Genomic DNA, 17,225 nt, shown 5'->3' with positions numbered 1-17,225 from the left:
GACGCACGCCGTCGGACTCGTCGTGATTTGCATTTCTAATGATTCCACAGATCCATATAACGATATATAAAGTATATTTCGAATAACTATCATATTACAACAACATTATTAAACCATCTGTGTCACTCCATATCATTAAATCCATCGATCGTCTATTAGGTAAACAATGCAGAGTACGCTCGCCCTCGGATTCGTCGTGATTTGCATTTCTAATTATTTCACAGACCCATATAACGATATATAAAGTATATTTTAAATAACTATCTTATAGTAACAATATTATCAAACCATATGTGTCGCTCCAATTCATTAAATCTATCGATCGTGCTTTATGTAAACAATGCTGCCTATGTGCCGCATATGCGGACGTCGGACCCGTTGCAAATTGCATTTCTAATTATACCACAGACCCATATAACGGTATATATAAAGTATATTTTAAATAACTATCATATTAAAACAATATTATCAAACCATTTGTGTCACTCCAAATCATTAAATCCATCGATCAAATTCCTCGTTCTTTATGTCAACAACGCCGCGCGTGCGCTGCAGAGATCTAGTATATAACTATATTGTAGCGTTCACAAAGTACCAAGAAAGACGTGGGTTTGGTAAACGGCAATTTATTTAACAAAACAAGAGTTCAACGAGCCAACAACTACTGAACATCCAGCCACGGAGGTGGAAGAGAGCTCCATAAATAGGACCGGGTGTGCGTAAAAGCCATGTCTGAGCCCCATCCACCGTCCCCGGACAGCCACCCGGCCGAGCGCCGGCCCCCGACTTCCATCCACGGAGGTGAAAGACGGCTCCGTAGAGTATGACCGGGCGTGCGTAAAAGCCATGTCCAAGCCCCATCCACCGTCCCCGGACAGCCACCCGGCCGAGCGCCGGCCCCCGACTTTCATCCACGAAAGTGAAAGAGAGCTCCCGTCGAGAAGGACCGGGCGTGCGTAAAAGCCATAATAGTTTTTCAAACCTTCTGCCTCACTCCAAATCATTAAATCCTTCAAACTCTGCCGGTAGTACGTGGGGCCCTTCGTCATTTTCGTCATCCCGTGATCAAATCCTTTGTCTTTTATGTAAACAACCCCCGCGCGGCACGGGTGACATCACTTGCAGTTCAAATGACAGTAATCCCTTGCTACATCGCGGTTCGTTTTTCGCGGTTTCACTACATCGCAGATTTTTGAATTTTGAAAATGTTTAAAAAAAATCACATATAAGTCGCCCCCCCACCCAAACTATGACAAAAACTGCGACTTATAGTCCGAAAATTACGGTAGTTGCGATTTTTATGTCACCTAGCCTATAGAATTATGATATGTCTTATTCTAAGGTGGGATTTCTCAAGACCTGCAATAACTTCTAACTTAAATGACTAAATAAAACAAGTAGAATGCTCTAAAAATATCGTGTATGTAGGAAATTGCATGAAGAATAAGCATATTTTGCTTTGAGTTTTATTATATTTTGTAAAAAGTAACACAAAAATTATGACAATAATTTGCTTCGGCAATCTAGATACACACTAGGTTTAGCCTGGCTCCTTGCATTTCTTTTGATATTTTCCACTGACTTGGATGCTCTGTGGAACCATGCTACCGCTCACAAGTCAGCCTTGGTGGTACAATAGATATCTGTCATTGAAAGAACAGTTTTGAATGTGTTTTTTTGTCTGTTTGTTTTTTAAAGACAGTTGGTTAGTTCTGACAACTTTGCTTGATGTCTGTATACCCATTGGGTTTAGTCTTAAGTCGCCAATGTATAACACAGTACTCAACCTTTTGAGAAGAAATTAAGTACATTTGATCAAATGTGGCTGTAATTGTAGATATTGCCCATCCCTGCTCTAGAAAGAGCTCATTCGTCATAAACTGCTGCCTTTTATGGATGGAGAGTACAATGGAAACTTAAAATGAAGCAGATTTTTGCCCAGGTCTGTGGTTTCCACAGTCATGTCTCTGAGCCCTTGAGGCAGTTCCTTTGGCCTTGCGTCTTGTTGTTGTAATGTACAATAGTCCAGCTATTGTCAACTGTGAGGTACACACAAATTTTGGAAAATAAATTATATAAAACTCATCCAGTGTATCAAAAGTAATTAAGAACCAGAGATTATGTTAGTGTAACTGCTTAGTATCTTTAAAATCTTATCTACTATATACTTATGATATTTATGAATACTGATGTCTAGAAATAGTAAACGGTACATTGTACATTTGTTTTGTTTAACACACTTTTCATCATTGGCTGCTAATTATAGAGTCATAAAGTCATAAGATATTAATGTTGCAACTTAACAAATGTTACTTGAATTGTAGAGCTCTCTCACTTGACCTCAGCAATGTTAGTGTGTTGAAATGTGACCATGAGAAGACAAATAGTGACACCTGATGGTCAATATTTAAAATTGCAGCATTGTCTCCCATAGATCACCCAACCCTAGAACCTCGGCACTTTGTTGATGAGAGAGTGGTAAATGAACAGCGGCAAGACTATATGTTTCTGGAGTGCATCAAGTTCATAAATGAGGTGGGGAAAATCAAACTTCTTACATTTTCACAAGCATACACAAACTTGACCAAAATAACACCAATTTATGATCTGTAAAATTGAGTATGCACTAATGGTATAATTTAAAATCTAATCTAGTATTTAAGAGATAGTTTTACACCTCAATGTGGGAACGCAACTCATGACTTGGTTGAAGTTCAATTGTAGCTGTAGTTTTTTTTGTAAGTTGATTGCTATTCAATACATTCTTATCTATTCTGTATCGCTCTTAAACTATAATTACATATATAACTATATAACTATAACTATAACTATAACTATATATATATATATATATATATATATATATATATATATATATAACTATATAACTATATATATTGGATCAATTGGAAAAGATATATATATATCTTATATATCTTATATATATATAGTTAGTTAGTTAGTTAGTTAGTTAGTTAGTTAGTTAGTTAGTTAGTTAGTTAGTTAGTTAGTTAGTTAGTTAGTTAGTTAGTTAGTTAGTTAGTTAATCATGAACAATAACATTGCCCCTGAGTGGAAAGGAATGGAACACCATGGAACTGCGGCGGCTGTTAGGATTGCTAATTTAGCTGCTAACTGGCTTTTCGTTTCCTTGCTCTTTTCCAATTGATTTTTTGTAGAGCTTTCTCTACCTAGAATATATATATATATATATATATATATATACATACACACACACATACACGTGTTATATTACAGTGATATTGGACATCATTTCCAAAGAGTGTCCTAATTTTATTAACAGTGTTGTGATGACTGCTTTAATAAGCTAAATTGTTTGCACCTGTGTTTTTCCCGTCTTTGTCTTACCAGTACTGGTGGAAAACTAATGTTTGAGGGGGAAAAAACATGTTGCTTTAAAAAGATCAAACTGAAGTCTGCCCACAAACCCATTTTCTGTCAAAATCAAAACTCAACTGATAAAGCATATTGGTATGAAGATTGCAAATGCTTAGCACTCTGGTGACACTCACTCCCTATGCACGCCCCCAACCTGCTTCTGAAAACCAATCGGCTTGGCCCAGCAAATGCGTCAATGAAAAGCTAGCCATGGGCCATTTTTTTCTCAAGCTCAGTTGGTGAGTAAGAGCCACTGTCTTTCAAATGGATATCATAATCGCCAAAGGTTCCTATTACTTATGGTTATTGTACGTCAACTGCATTGTTTTACTTGTATCTCATCACTGCTTCCCACAATTGGCATATTTAACATTTTATCAATATAAATTAATAATCTGGATAATATAGCTGTGTCAAATACATTGTAGGACAATAGCTAAATCGAAAGGTTAAAGACAAGCAGAGAGGGATTTATTCAGGGAAAAGCAGATGGATTTTGTTGGTTATGTGCCAGGGCAGGAACTGGACGCTTTGTTTTTGTTTTTGGGAGGAAAAGGAGGGGAGGGGAAGTAGAGGGGAGGGGTGTTGGTAGAGCATGCTACATCCTTTTCCTCCTTCCCACTCAGACACGCTGCCTCCTTCCCTCATTCTTCTCCTTCCAGTTTGACCTATTCTGCCCTCCTCACAGTTTAGAAAGGGTGCTGCTGGTGTGTTGAAGTGGCCTCCGTGTTACTCTGTGTAATTACCACCTCTGAGGTTTATCCATACATCACATACAGACTTCTAGAACACATTTTGGAATGTCTTTAGTTGTTGACACAATTGGGGCTGCCGTGCTGTCAATGGCAGTGGTAGCTTTGAGGAACAAACAGAAAATATATACTTTCAGCCTCAGGGACATGTTACTTGTATGCGTGTGTGTAGGGGGGGGGGGGTGTTAATAACAAAAAGACTGTTTTGTTTTAACAACCATTATGATTTTTTTTTTAAATCACCCCCCCTTTGCCCCAATATTTTCTGTATTTTTTATTATTATTATTTTAAAACATTTCACACTACATCAAGAATAACCCATCACACTTTTGTAACAGATAGAGGCTACATTCAAACCTGGCAAGCATTTCATACTAAAATATATAAGTACATTTTATTGCATGGGTAATATGCATTTATACATTCACTGGACTGCTTATCCTCACTAGGGTCACCAGTGTCCACCTTGCAATACGTTTCTTGTTAAAATGTCTAAATAAAATGTATTATTATTATTATTATTATTAATGTAAACATGTATTTATAAATGCTGTTTTTTGATTTCTAAAATCAGTTTAGACATTTTAGATAATTCATGCAAACAACAAACTATTCCCTCTTTCATAGTCTAAAAAAAATGATGGTGTAAATATTTTAAAACATTCATTTGGTGTTATTTTCTAAACCCAAAATGTCTTGGCATGGACAAGTGGATCGATGTTGTGTTTCTCACGCTTGCGCTACTATCATTAGCAACGTGCATAACACATTTCTTTCTGTAAACTGAAAATAAGGCGGAAAGCTGGTGCATTGGCTGAATTTCTACCTCCACATCCTTGTTTGTCCAGTCACAAATCTAATAGCTGTTGTGCTTGTGAATAACGTGTTGAAAGAAGAAAATTGTCCAAAAAAAAAAAAATACGTTCACTGATTCCAGAGGCAGCCACGTTTTATGAATAAATGCGGAAGAATGTCCCATGTTGACCCGCTGGACTTTAGCCAAACGCTGCTATAAAAGTAAAAATTATAAAAATGATCAAAAGAAATTCATAACACACAAATGACAATATGACATTCCACTATTTATTTATTAATGTATTTATTGGAAGACTGATTTTTCTGGATCAGTATGCCAAAATCAAACAAAGAACTAAAGAAACCGAAATTGAAAAAACAAAAAAAAACAAAAAAAATTCTTGAATCTGAATTTCCCCATGTTATTGCGGAACAACACTTTTTTTTGGGAGGAGCTGCCTGTAACACCCCCCTTTTCCCTTTATCAAACTTGAGCCATGAGCCATAATAGTTGTTTTTTTTTAGGTGTTTTATTTCTTGTTTTCACGTATTTCTATATTGCCTTATTTGTTTTTAAGCCGCACACTGGTTGCATTTCTATCCAATTAAATGAAAAACGTTGCCTCAATTTCTAAACTTATCAGGTTACAAATGGGCTCATGGAACCACTCAGGTTTGTACCATGAGGTTCAACTTTAAAAGTGAATCTCACTGCACTTTAATAATATTACCTGAATGTATAGTATTAAAATGAACTTAAATCCAACAGAACGCAAAGTGTTAAATCTGACTTTATATGTGGGAAAGGCATAAATTTCATCTCTCTTTCTTTCATTCTCTTACATGTTACATTTTTTTGCCATCATACAAACTCCATATGGCTAGCGAACTATATTCTTGGTTTCCGTTCATGTGGGTGCTTCAACAGAATGCAAATTCCGTTTTTAATTCACACACAAGGCTGTGTGTGTGCGTGCATGCATCAGCCTAAACATGAGTCACTTCCTTCCCCACATGCTGCTGTGAATCACTCCTTCCCCCAGGGAATATGGGCTGTCTCCACCCACCTTTCCTCCCTCCTCCATGCCCCTCCCCCCTTGTGTTCGCATGCGAGGCCATGGAAAGTCTCTCGAGCGCGGTGGGGGTGGAATGGAAAAAGGAGGGGGTTGTTAGATTGATGCCCCAGGGTCTGGGTTTGGGTTCTTTTGCGCTTGGGGAAATATATTTGGGTAACTACATATAACTTCATTCATAAATTCATTTTTTTCCTACGTATTAAGATTTCCGTTTAACTGAAATAACCTTTACCTTTTGTTTTCTGTCTTTTACTTTGTTAAATGCTCCTAGAAACCACCCTAAGCATATTTTAAAAACTTGCAATTAACTGGGACAATTAACAGGTTCATACAACGTGTGTATGATGTAGTAGCTGAGGGCTTTAAACTGAATTACTTACATGTAAACACCTAGTCTGTATTTGTCCATGATGGAAAGTCGAGTTCCTTTGTTGGTAGTTCTAGCTGAGCCTGCAATTCTGCTTGCAAGAGTGTCTGTGCAAAGACATAACAGTCTACTACTTGTACTTTGTGTGATAATTGTGAAACAAAAATAATTCATTACATATTGTGTTGCTCCTGTTAATGTACATTGTGATTCATTTCAGACAGTCAGAGCTGAGGAGAGTAAAAAGACCCAAATTTAAATTTCAAGTCATACACGATAAAAAGTACATTGATACAGTATATACTCCACTGTTGTGTTCTTTCGCTGATGAGACGTTTTGTGTTTGCACCAAACATAACTTTTTGAATATGACCAAAGTTTATTCTTGGTTTAATCAAAACATAACACACAGTCTTACACTTGCGTTGGACGATTTTAAGTGTTTTTTCCTTTCTCTGTCTGTCGTTCTAAAAATGAGGCTTCCATTTTGACACCCCATCCAAAAGCCCAGTCATATAAGATGGTAGATTGCTGTCGCATGTACGGACTAAACCGGCAGTACTTGCCAGAAATTCCTGCAGCTCCTTTAATATTGCTATCAGACTCTTAACAGCTTTCCTGACCTGTTGTCTTAATCTTTTCATTAATTTTGAAGAGATGCCAGTTTTTGTTATTGTCACTGTTGTGCCACTTTTTTCCCACTTTATGACGGTCTTCACTGTGTTTTATGGTTTATTTATTGTCTTGGTAAATGTTTTGTACCCTTCTACTGACTGGTACCTTTGAACAATAAGATGCCTCTGATCATGTGGAAGCTTTCTGCGGTGCTTGGCTTGTGCTCGGTGATGAGTATAATTGTTATTTGTTCATTCTAAACACAGTCATGTTTCCAAGAGGGTGTGTGTACTTCTGCAACTACATTATCTCAGTGGTTTATTTTATTTCCTCTTTTAAAATTCTCATTATTAATATTTATTATTATTCACTTCTGTTAACCATGTTTGAGGGCACATTCAATGGCAGGTGTTCAATGTTTATCGATGTAAAAACTACATAAAATACACCCCACTCATGAGGGATGCAGATGCACCAGGCCTCTTTTCTTTGTCCCTGTCTGTCTGTGCTCACTTTTCCACTCATACATATTGCCCTGAAAGTGGCCCAAACAGTTTCCAGTTTGAAATGACCTAGTCGACAACAGTGTTGGTTGACCTAGCCTCATGAAGCCCAGGAGTGCACTTTGAAAATGAACTTTTAATCATGTTTAGCATCTCGTGTAAATCAACATTACATGAACTACCTTTAGCGCTACGAGCAAGCTTTGTAGAAGCCTGATATCCAAAACAGGCAGGACACAGCTCTCAAGGAACCAGAGTTCCCTACCTCTGATCTAAAATGAGTGGTTTAAAAAAATAATAATAGTGTGTGTGCGCGTGCTTGCTTGCGTACATGCTCAACACCAGCATTCTGGATTCTGAAGGCCTTAGCTAACTAATTTTTGCATGGCAACACACCGAAACTGTAATCTAATTGGACAAAAAAAAAAAAGTATTAACCCACAAATGACTGGAAGCTCCGCAGCCAGGCCGCATTCTGTGAATTGAAAATAAAAAACTTTGGAAATAAATTTCATTTCTAGAAAGTTGCAAACGTAGGGCTGTACTTTTGATAGTGTTTGAACCAGCAGAGGTTTTGAAGTTTCTGACTGCATGCCACTGTTCTCATTAATGGTGAAAAAACCTTTAAAGTGTATCTTAGTGTTATTTTATATCACTAAAATCTTGTAGCTATATGAACAGAGTTGTTTGGAGGGTTTTTTTCCCCCCCACTAAATGTGGTTTGCATTATTACTTGAAGGCGAACTGACAGTTTAGTGGTGCACATTGTTGCCTGGAATGAGGCCAGTGCTGGGTCGTATCCCGGTAACTTTCTTCGACACAAACGCACCACCTCAAAATCTATTCCATGCCGGATTAATGTTGCTTCAGGAAGGGCATCTTGTGTGTTTGACAAACCCTATGAGAATCCCCGAGACAACCACCACTACTTGAAATGTTTCATTTCAACTGTATTACCTGTAGTTCAGTATAGCAATGCCGCACCTGCCACTCTTTATGTCTTGTCTTCCATCTTTTATTGAATTTTCTAGATGAAGACGGGTCCCTTTGCTGAGCACTCCAACCAGCTGTGGAACATCAGTGCTGTTCCTTCCTGGTCAAAAGTTAACCAGGGTCTAATTAGAATGTACAAAGCTGAGGTGAGATTTTGAATTATCCTCTCCACTTATCCTTTGTTTTATAGAATTTAAAGATAATTGACTTTGTATTAAAAATATCCACCATTCTTCATTGAAGTGAATAGAAAGGTTTGGCAAAGAATATACCAATCCAAGTCACACCAATGAGAACAGAATAGAACTTTGCCACTTAGTGGAAATGTGGCCTAAGGCTGACCCATACTTTTTTTTTCTGGTACTTTCCAGTGAGTTGGCAGGGTGCAGCACCGATAGTTAGGCACATTTCAGGCTTTTCATTACTGCACATGGACAATTCTCATTTCCATATGTACATGTATTGGGAGAACACAAAAACATGTTATTAGAAAATACTCTTGATTACATGTATGATGTCACACTCTTATTTGTTATGTTTTTGCGTATACCGTAGTGAACTGAAATGGTGTGATCATATTTCTTACTGGAATATTTCCTTGAGATTACCTCAAAGAAAGCAAAGTCTCTGAACAGGTAGTTGTGCTAACTTCCAGGTCACTTTACTTTGAATGTTGGCTTTTTCAGACCAGCGAGTGCTCACATCACTGTTAACTTAGACTTGCTGTTCTGGTAGCTGTCTACTCCCTACTCCACTCTGCTCCCTGCTCCACTCTGCTCCCTGCTCCTGTCTGCTTCCCCCTCCCTCTTGGTTTCAGCCACAGCATAAATGCCTTGCTCTCTTAAAGGAGCCATCCTTCTACTGCAGCACTTTTAGCCACATGGACATACTGTAGAATAAGATGTTTTTAGTTGGTAAGAGACACGCAAGATGTAATTCCACTGAAGGGTGTATGTTTGTTCAGTTTACAGGCTTTCTATTGCCATAACATTCAGCCAACATTGTCCCAGGTTCTTGCATTAGGGTTTGCCATTGAGGATTGAGCTAGACAAGGTCTGTTGGGTTGGTCTACATTGTAGCACTCCTTATTGGGTCTTTTCTTTTCTGTTTACTTCATCGGCGTCCGATTAACTTGATAATTAATTGAGTTAACTCCATGCACGTGAAATTACACCTAGTGGTGGAAACCAATTTTATCTGAATCTACAAATCTCAGCCACAATCCCACAAAATAAACTGAGCTGGACACATGGGTGGAAATCTGACTATGTATGCCCAACTCTGGCCATATATGTCGCCTTTATCACAATTGTGCCTCCTTGGTTCTCTGTCCAGTGTGAAAGCCCTGAGAAGGTTTGAGAGGGTTGAAGTTGACCCATTGTTTTGCCAGCTTCTGACATAGCAACAGGCGGAATACTGACTGGCATGAGAGAAGTGTGACGTTTTACACCCAAGCAAGATTCAATGCCAATGCCCCATTGTGTCACTTTGCCACGCGTCTAATTATTTGAATGGGGTAAACCGCAAATGTTATGTGAACAGACCTTTGATGCGCTAATTAACCGGGAATGCACGTAACAGGTACTGTTAAATGAGATTGAGATTACCAGTAAGTGACTTGATGTCAGATTTATTTGTGTACTATAGCTCAATCTTTTACCACTTTTTAGTCAGTAAATTATGAAAAGGTTGATATTGCATTGTCATGGGTTGTTTGATTTAAAGTATTTGTTAATCTTATTTCTTGTTAAAAAATTTGAATTCAGGTGTCTGTAAATTTCATTAAGTCTCACCAAGGAATCACTATTTTCTTGTGACTAAAAAAAAAAAGACATTAGAGAAACTCAAGACCTTAACCATCTGCAGGGAAGAGAAGAGGCAGGAAAGGGTTAAGAGAAACGGCAAGGATGGAATTGTGTGCATGTGTGCGTGTGTGTGGGCGGTAGGGGGTGGGGTATGAGGGGGGGGGGCTAAGCCTTCTCCCGCCTGCATGCCCACATCCTGTGTATTCCAGAGCAGCCTGCGAGTCTTCCCAAAGAGCTGAGGGGCCAAGCTGTCTGCCTTCCCCTCCCCCTCTCCTTCTCCACTGCCTTTCCCTTCATTAAATCCACCCCTCCTTCTCTTCGACCTTCCTCCAAGCCTGGAGCAACCATCAGCAGACTCGCATTCCTCACTCCCTTTTGCTGGCCCCACACAAGGTTTTGGGCAGAGTTCTACTCGGGCTGGGGAAAGCAGGATCCAGCATTTAACTGTCTGAAAGGGGCTAATGTTTCCAAAGGCATGAAATAACAAACTTATTTCGATGGAGATAGTTTCAAGGTTTGAATTAATTTGTGAGCAATGATCTCTCCATCTCAAATGCTCAGTTGACTATCTTTCTGACATAGTGTTGCGTGTTGTGCGGGATGTCCGTTATTGAGCCAGGAAAGCAAAGGTGTGGCGTTAAGAGTTGGTTCTTTATTGGCAAGATCTTGGGTTGTTTATTGGCGGCCAATACACACGGCATGGCAGCAGATGAAACAACAACTTCTGTCTCCAGGTCAGCTTGTTTTATACTGTCCAGAAAGGCGGGAACTTGTCACATGACCATTTCGTACCTGAGACGGGAACTTGAACAGTTATGTTTGCATAAAATAATAAAAGAATTGTACATATATGAGCATCATATTGTACAGAGATTGTCCACCCTAATAGAACATGTCCACATTGCTGTTGCTCCCTCTTCAATAGCAAGTGAATCCATCTTAAACAAAACAAAACACCTTTCCAGAGTCCAACCATTATAAACTGTAAAATGTTCATGTTGTCAAAACCTTAGTATTTTAATGGTATTTTTTAGCGTTGTCTCAAACCAATCATACCATTTTTAGATGTACTGCGAATGGAATAACAATAGTTTTATCTTACACAGTGAAACGATTCAGTTTGTGTGATGGAGTAAAACAACAAGGTAGAAAACATGTTTCTGGAGTTCCACAAGCATGCTTGCCATTTATTCAAACTTTTTAAAACCAGTTGTAAAACTAATTTGTTCATGCATGAACAAAAAAAGAAAGACTTCAAGTCACCGATAGAATTCTGGGGTGAGGTAACTGACAAAATGAAAGAGACGGTATCTCAAAATACATCCCTTTTTTTTTACCAGATAGGCTGACTTCGCTTTGTTGGTTGAGGTGGAGTTAACCGTGTTTACTCGAGCGATCTTGCACCGTCAAATTGAATCATTGACCAGTTAAATGCTTTTTTTTTTATACCACTGCGCTAACTAGAATTTTGTTGTTGTAGATTTTAGTTTAATAATAGGATTTTTTAATTTAATCTTACACCACTGATATGCTATAAACATATTAAGCTTTCTTAGTTTGAACTACTGCTACAAGACCTATACCCATATGGTATTGGGATACCTTTATTCAAATGAAAAAAAAAAAAAAGACGAGTGAATTTGAAAATGACCTTTTTTTTTTTTCTTTTTTTTTTTTACAATTAAATTTTTTTACAATTTGACTGCGGCTTAGTGCAAGCATATACTCAAAGTTAAGTGATTTGGACTTGGGAGCAAACAATGAGATTGGGGCATCCCTGGTAACGTTGCATGAAGAGATACAAACTTTTCTTCTGCAAAAACAATGTCTTGCCAGTAGTTGGCAATATCACTTAGTAAGAAAATACCAGTTGCATGTTCTCCAGGGGCTTATCCAAAAGTAAGTTAAATTATCTCTGCTGGCCCCAGTAGTGGTGCCATAAATAACCACTGGTTAACTTTTGTTTATTCTTTAATTCTGAGTAAATACTTGTACATCTAAAATAAAGTGGAGATTTTAGAAGATGTTCTTTTTTTCCATGCTTTTAAGAGGCAGTGGATAGTGTAATTGTTAAAAATTCCAAATTTATCAAGTCGAGACAGGACTTTCAATGTACAGTGCGGGTTACGTTTCAAATGCTCGATGAGTCATATTGCCCACAAAGTATTGAAGTACTCACCATGATCTCACCATGAATTTGTACATTCAATAGTTTTCAGTCCTATAGAGTGTGTTCTCCTCATGCAGCGTCCAACCCCTACAACCCGTTCTGCAGCTTGCCCAAAGCCCCACCCTGCCTCTACAGCAGACCATGTCCCCTCACACAAAGACCTTGTGAAATGAACTCTTTCCAACATGTTCAAAATGAGGTTCGGAACTCCTTTCGGGTGAATGGCAACTCAATGTGTTCATTTGTAGTTGGCGTTGTCACTGTAGTTGGTGATGATGATTTTCTCAGAAGAGCTGGAACCTTAAGTTGGTCTACTTAGTGTATACCATGACATTTGACACCTACTTCCAAGTAGTCAAAGTCTGACTTCTGATTTTGGCACCACTGTTAAACAAGCCTTACGTGCCATATGACCAAGGCAGAGCGTTGTGAAAACTGATAAATGTTTGAATGATTATTGATTATGATTATCATTATTGTAGCGTAGCTTGACTGATTAAAGCAGGGGTGTCAAACTCGTTTTTGTCACTGGCCGCATCATAGTCATAGTTTCCTTGGGAGGGCCATTACGACCGTCAACAAACTGACGAATAATTAAGTTTGAAACCGGAGACTAGTAAAGACTGTGCAAATATTTTTTTAAAGAAGAATGGTAACAGAGATTGTTAGCAATATCTGTATTTTTTAAAAGTGAAGAGAATTTGTAACTTTAGTATTGACAGATGAAGTTGATGCACAATTTGTCTTCAGGGGCCACATAAAATGATTTGGCGGGCCTTGACTTTCACACCTATGGATTAAAGTGTCTGTCAAAAAAAATGTTACATGAGGTGACTGGCTTCAAAGAGAGATGAAATACCAGCTGGAATTTACATTTCAACAGGTAACCTGATTCAAAAACAAACATTAAGGAAGTTCCTACAGTCTGGCAAATTACTAGTAATTTCTGTTGCTCTGTTTGATGGCACGGGCATGCTTGTTTGATGGTGAATTGGCATATGCTAGCTAGTATTAGCACTGCCTAAACCAAAGCTGATCTTAGTTAGCTGGCCAACTCGATGTTTTACTGAATAGCTCAAACAACTGTCACCCAATTTCATACATACCTTCAAACCCGAAGATGGAGGTTTGGATTTCTAGTCTGTTTCTGTTGCGGTGGTTTTTCGGCCTAAAGTACTCAAACCTTATAGGGAGTATCTGGCAGTGAAATCAAACCAAACTCCACAAGTTTTTGGCATTGATTTCAGTTTAGGTCGGTGGTAGTCACCCAGTCGGTCACCTAGAAGTACCCCAAACAAACTTTCTTCTCTATAAGGGATCACTGCAGTGACTGTTTATATGCAATCAATATTCAAGTTAAGGTCAGAATTCGGGTTTCTGAAACAATCAGAATAGCCCATTTACATGCCTCAATGGACAAAGCTACTCACACATTTAAATACCTCGATTGAACCCGCGACACCCATCAATGTCATGACGGATGACATTACCGCTTGTTACTTTCTGTTATCAACAAAGAACATCATACTCATGTAGCTCACCAAAAGAATGAAACAGTCTGTTTTCCGCTCACTCCAAAAGTGTGCTTTTCTGTTGCATCTCCGAACTCCGCCATGATGGTTTCCATCTGCTTGTGTGAGTTGCGTGCCAGATGAATGGACTTATTTACCGTAATTTTCGGACTATAAGTCGCTCTGGAGTATAAGTCGCACCAGCCACAAAATGCACAATAAAGTGAAAAAAAACATATATAAGTTGCACCGGAATATAAGTCGCACTTTTGGGGCAAATTTATTTGTCAAAATCTAACACCAAAAAAAAGACATGAACCAGCAACAACAAGCTAAACGATACGGTATGCTAACGTGACATATACACAAATGAGGAGCTGAGAACAGGCCTGACGTAACATTCAGAGTTATTCAAGTAAGTATTACATAAATAACACGTTTATCAAACCATCTGTGTCACTCCAATTCACAAAATCCATCGATCGTGCTTTATGTAAACAATGCCGCGTATGCGCTGCATATGCTGATGTCGGACCCGTTCTAAGTTGCATTTCTAATTATTCCACAGACCCATATAACGATATATAAAGTATATTTCAAATAACTATCCTATTACAACAATATTATAAAACCATCTGTGTCACTCCAAATCATTAAATCCATCGATCAAATTCCTCGTTCTTTGTCAACAACGCTGCGCGTGCGCTGCAGAGATCTAGTATATAACTGTTGTAGCGTTAACAAAGTACCAGAAAAGACGTGGATTTCTATAACAACAATATTATCAAACCATATGTGTCACTCCAAATCATTAAATCCATCGATCAAATTCCTCGTTCTTTATGTCAACAAAGCCGCGCGTGCGCTGCAGAGATCAAGTATATAACTATGTTGTAGCGTTAACAAAGTACCAGGAAAGACGTGGGTTATGTAAACGGCTCTTTATTTAACAAAAAAAGAGTTCAACGAGCCAACAACTACTGAACTTCCAGCCACGGAGGTGGAAGAGAGCTCCATAAATAAGACCAGGCTTGCGTAAAAGCCATGTCCGAGCCCCATCCACCGTCCCCGGACAGCCACCCGGCCGAGCGCCGGCCCCCGACTTCCATCCACGGAGGTGAAAGAGAGCTCCCGTCGAGAAGGACCGGGCGTGTGTAAAAGCCATAATAGTTTTTCAAACCTTCTGTGTCACTCCAAATCATTAAATCCTTCAAACTCTTCGTCCTCCATGTCACTTACAAACAAAGCCGCTAATGATGCCGGTAGTACGTGGGGCCCTTCGTCCTCTTCATCATGCCGTGATCGAATCCTTTGCCTTTTATGTAAACAACCGCCGGGCGGCACGGGTGACGTCACTTGCAGTTCAAATGACAGTAATCCCTTGCTACATCTAGGTTCGTTTATCGCGATTTCACCACATCGCAGATTTTTTAATTTTGAAAATTTGTGAAAAAAATCACATATAAGTCACTCCTGAGTATAAGTCGTCCCCCCCACCCAAAATATGACAAAAAACGCGACTTATAGTCCGAAAATTACGGTATACATGCTGTCTATATACACACCTCATTTTACTCATTGAGACAGAAAATAATGTCAAAATGTCATAGAGAAATCACTGTATTCAAGTATTCAAGTATTTCCTGTGCTACAAATACCAAGATTCCTTGCGGATAGAGCAGAAACATGCAGTTGTGAGGAGGTAAATTGATCGCGTTTACAAGCAGAGATATTCCAGTTAGAAAAGAGGTACCCTGAGGACTTAGTCTTAATTAAGAAAAAAATATTTTAAAAGCATGTTTGGGTTTCTGCGCTCGTTTACTTTAAAAAACGAATACTGTCTATGTTTCTGGTTTTAAAAGACTGCATGTAAAAGTAGTCAGTGACTCACATGATTTAATTGTCAGGTTTTCTTTGTAGAATTAGTCACTGGCTCATTCACATGATTTGATTGTCACAGTTTTTACACCCGATCCCCTTCCTGACGCAGCCCAGTCTTTTTTTTTTTTTTTTTTATACGGGCGAGGGATAAAAGGGTTATTGTTTGGAATGAAAGCTGAACCAATAGAGTAATTCCAACCTTCACTAAGAATAGAATATACAATAAAATTACAGGATGAAAGATATAGAGGACACACTTTATAAAGTTACCATAAAATGGACTTATTTCACTTTTCCTCCACAGTTTGTTTTTTCTGTTAACATGTGTCTGTTTGGAACCATTTTCAGTGTTTGGAGAAGTTTCCTGTGATTCAGCACTTCAAATTTGGAAGCTTGCTGTCGATTCAGCCATTAAAGCCTTGACACTCATGAATGAATCCAAGGAACATGATGGAACGGCCACAATCCCAGCACATCAGATCGATCATTTTCCCTTTGTCGAACATCCTACCGTGGATCTGCAGCACTGCACTTACAGACACGAGCACCATTTTGCCAAATGTGGTCGGACCTTACGTTGAAATGCATCAGCACCTTACTGCACTTCTTTCTGAAATTACAATGATCCATATAATCCATACTTCTTCATTCCCGTCGTGTTCCAGGCTTACCAAATTGGAAGAAAAATGGTGTGAAGTCCTTCACTGGTGCGCTTCCAACTACATCCAGATGTTTGAATCAATGGCAACGGATTGTGCTTGCATTCATGCCAGTTTGGTGCCTGAGCACCCAGATTTTGTATTAGCTGTGTATAGGGTCTAAATTGTCCATCTGTTGTAGATTTGTTATTTTCTGATCATGTTTGTATTGTTACTGTATTTATATCCTGGATAAACTTTGGATCAGACTCTATTATAGAGGGAATTCTTTTGTTGTTGCTTTTAAATGAATGCTTGAGTTACCTTCAGATTTGCATTCTTTAGAGCAGGTGATGACAGAAATTGCCAGAGTTTAGGTATTCTCATTGTATTGCTTTCAAAGCCAAATGCTTGCGCGTGTGTATTTTTTTTGTATGGATTGTCCCATCATCTTTAACATCTTAGGTGCGCAATAAGTAGTCATAAATAAGGAGACATGATAATGTTTGGTTCCTCAGTTTATTTTAATGGTAGATGAAAATGTAGCACATCAAACCTGGACTGAAGAAACAAGTCTATCTCTGATCTGTAACTCATAATGGGTTCATCTCACCATACAAGGAGATATCTATATTTTTTTGTTCAGATAACTTAGGCCCGATTGTTGCCCATATACTGATTTAATAAACTTGCGTGTCTGCACCTTATGTAATTTGCCT

The 17,225-nt window shown here is 38.6% G+C and overlaps 1 protein-coding gene across 1 annotated transcript in view; it reads left to right on the top strand.

Annotated features, from left to right (window-relative positions):
• Positions 1 to 17,225, top strand: part of ptpa (protein phosphatase 2 phosphatase activator) — a 22,993-nt gene extending 5,768 nt beyond the window's left edge. Inside the window, exons 8-10 of the mRNA XM_085925873.1 lie at positions 2,435 to 2,535; positions 8,540 to 8,647; positions 16,217 to 17,225. Of these exons, the coding sequence (XP_085781999.1) occupies positions 2,435 to 2,535; positions 8,540 to 8,647; positions 16,217 to 16,291 (284 nt within the window). The 3' untranslated portion in view covers positions 16,292 to 17,225. The remainder of the gene's footprint in view (positions 1 to 2,434; positions 2,536 to 8,539; positions 8,648 to 16,216) is intronic.

The sequence above is a fragment of the Syngnathus leptorhynchus genome, chromosome 12 (genome assembly GCF_054491065.1).
Source record: "Syngnathus leptorhynchus isolate UIUO chromosome 12, UIUO_Slep, whole genome shotgun sequence".
In the NCBI taxonomy this organism is placed as follows: domain Eukaryota; kingdom Metazoa; phylum Chordata; class Actinopteri; order Syngnathiformes; family Syngnathidae; genus Syngnathus; species Syngnathus leptorhynchus.
The sequence above is the reverse complement of the archived record's forward strand: the minus strand, read 5'-3'. Positions and strand labels throughout refer to the sequence as shown.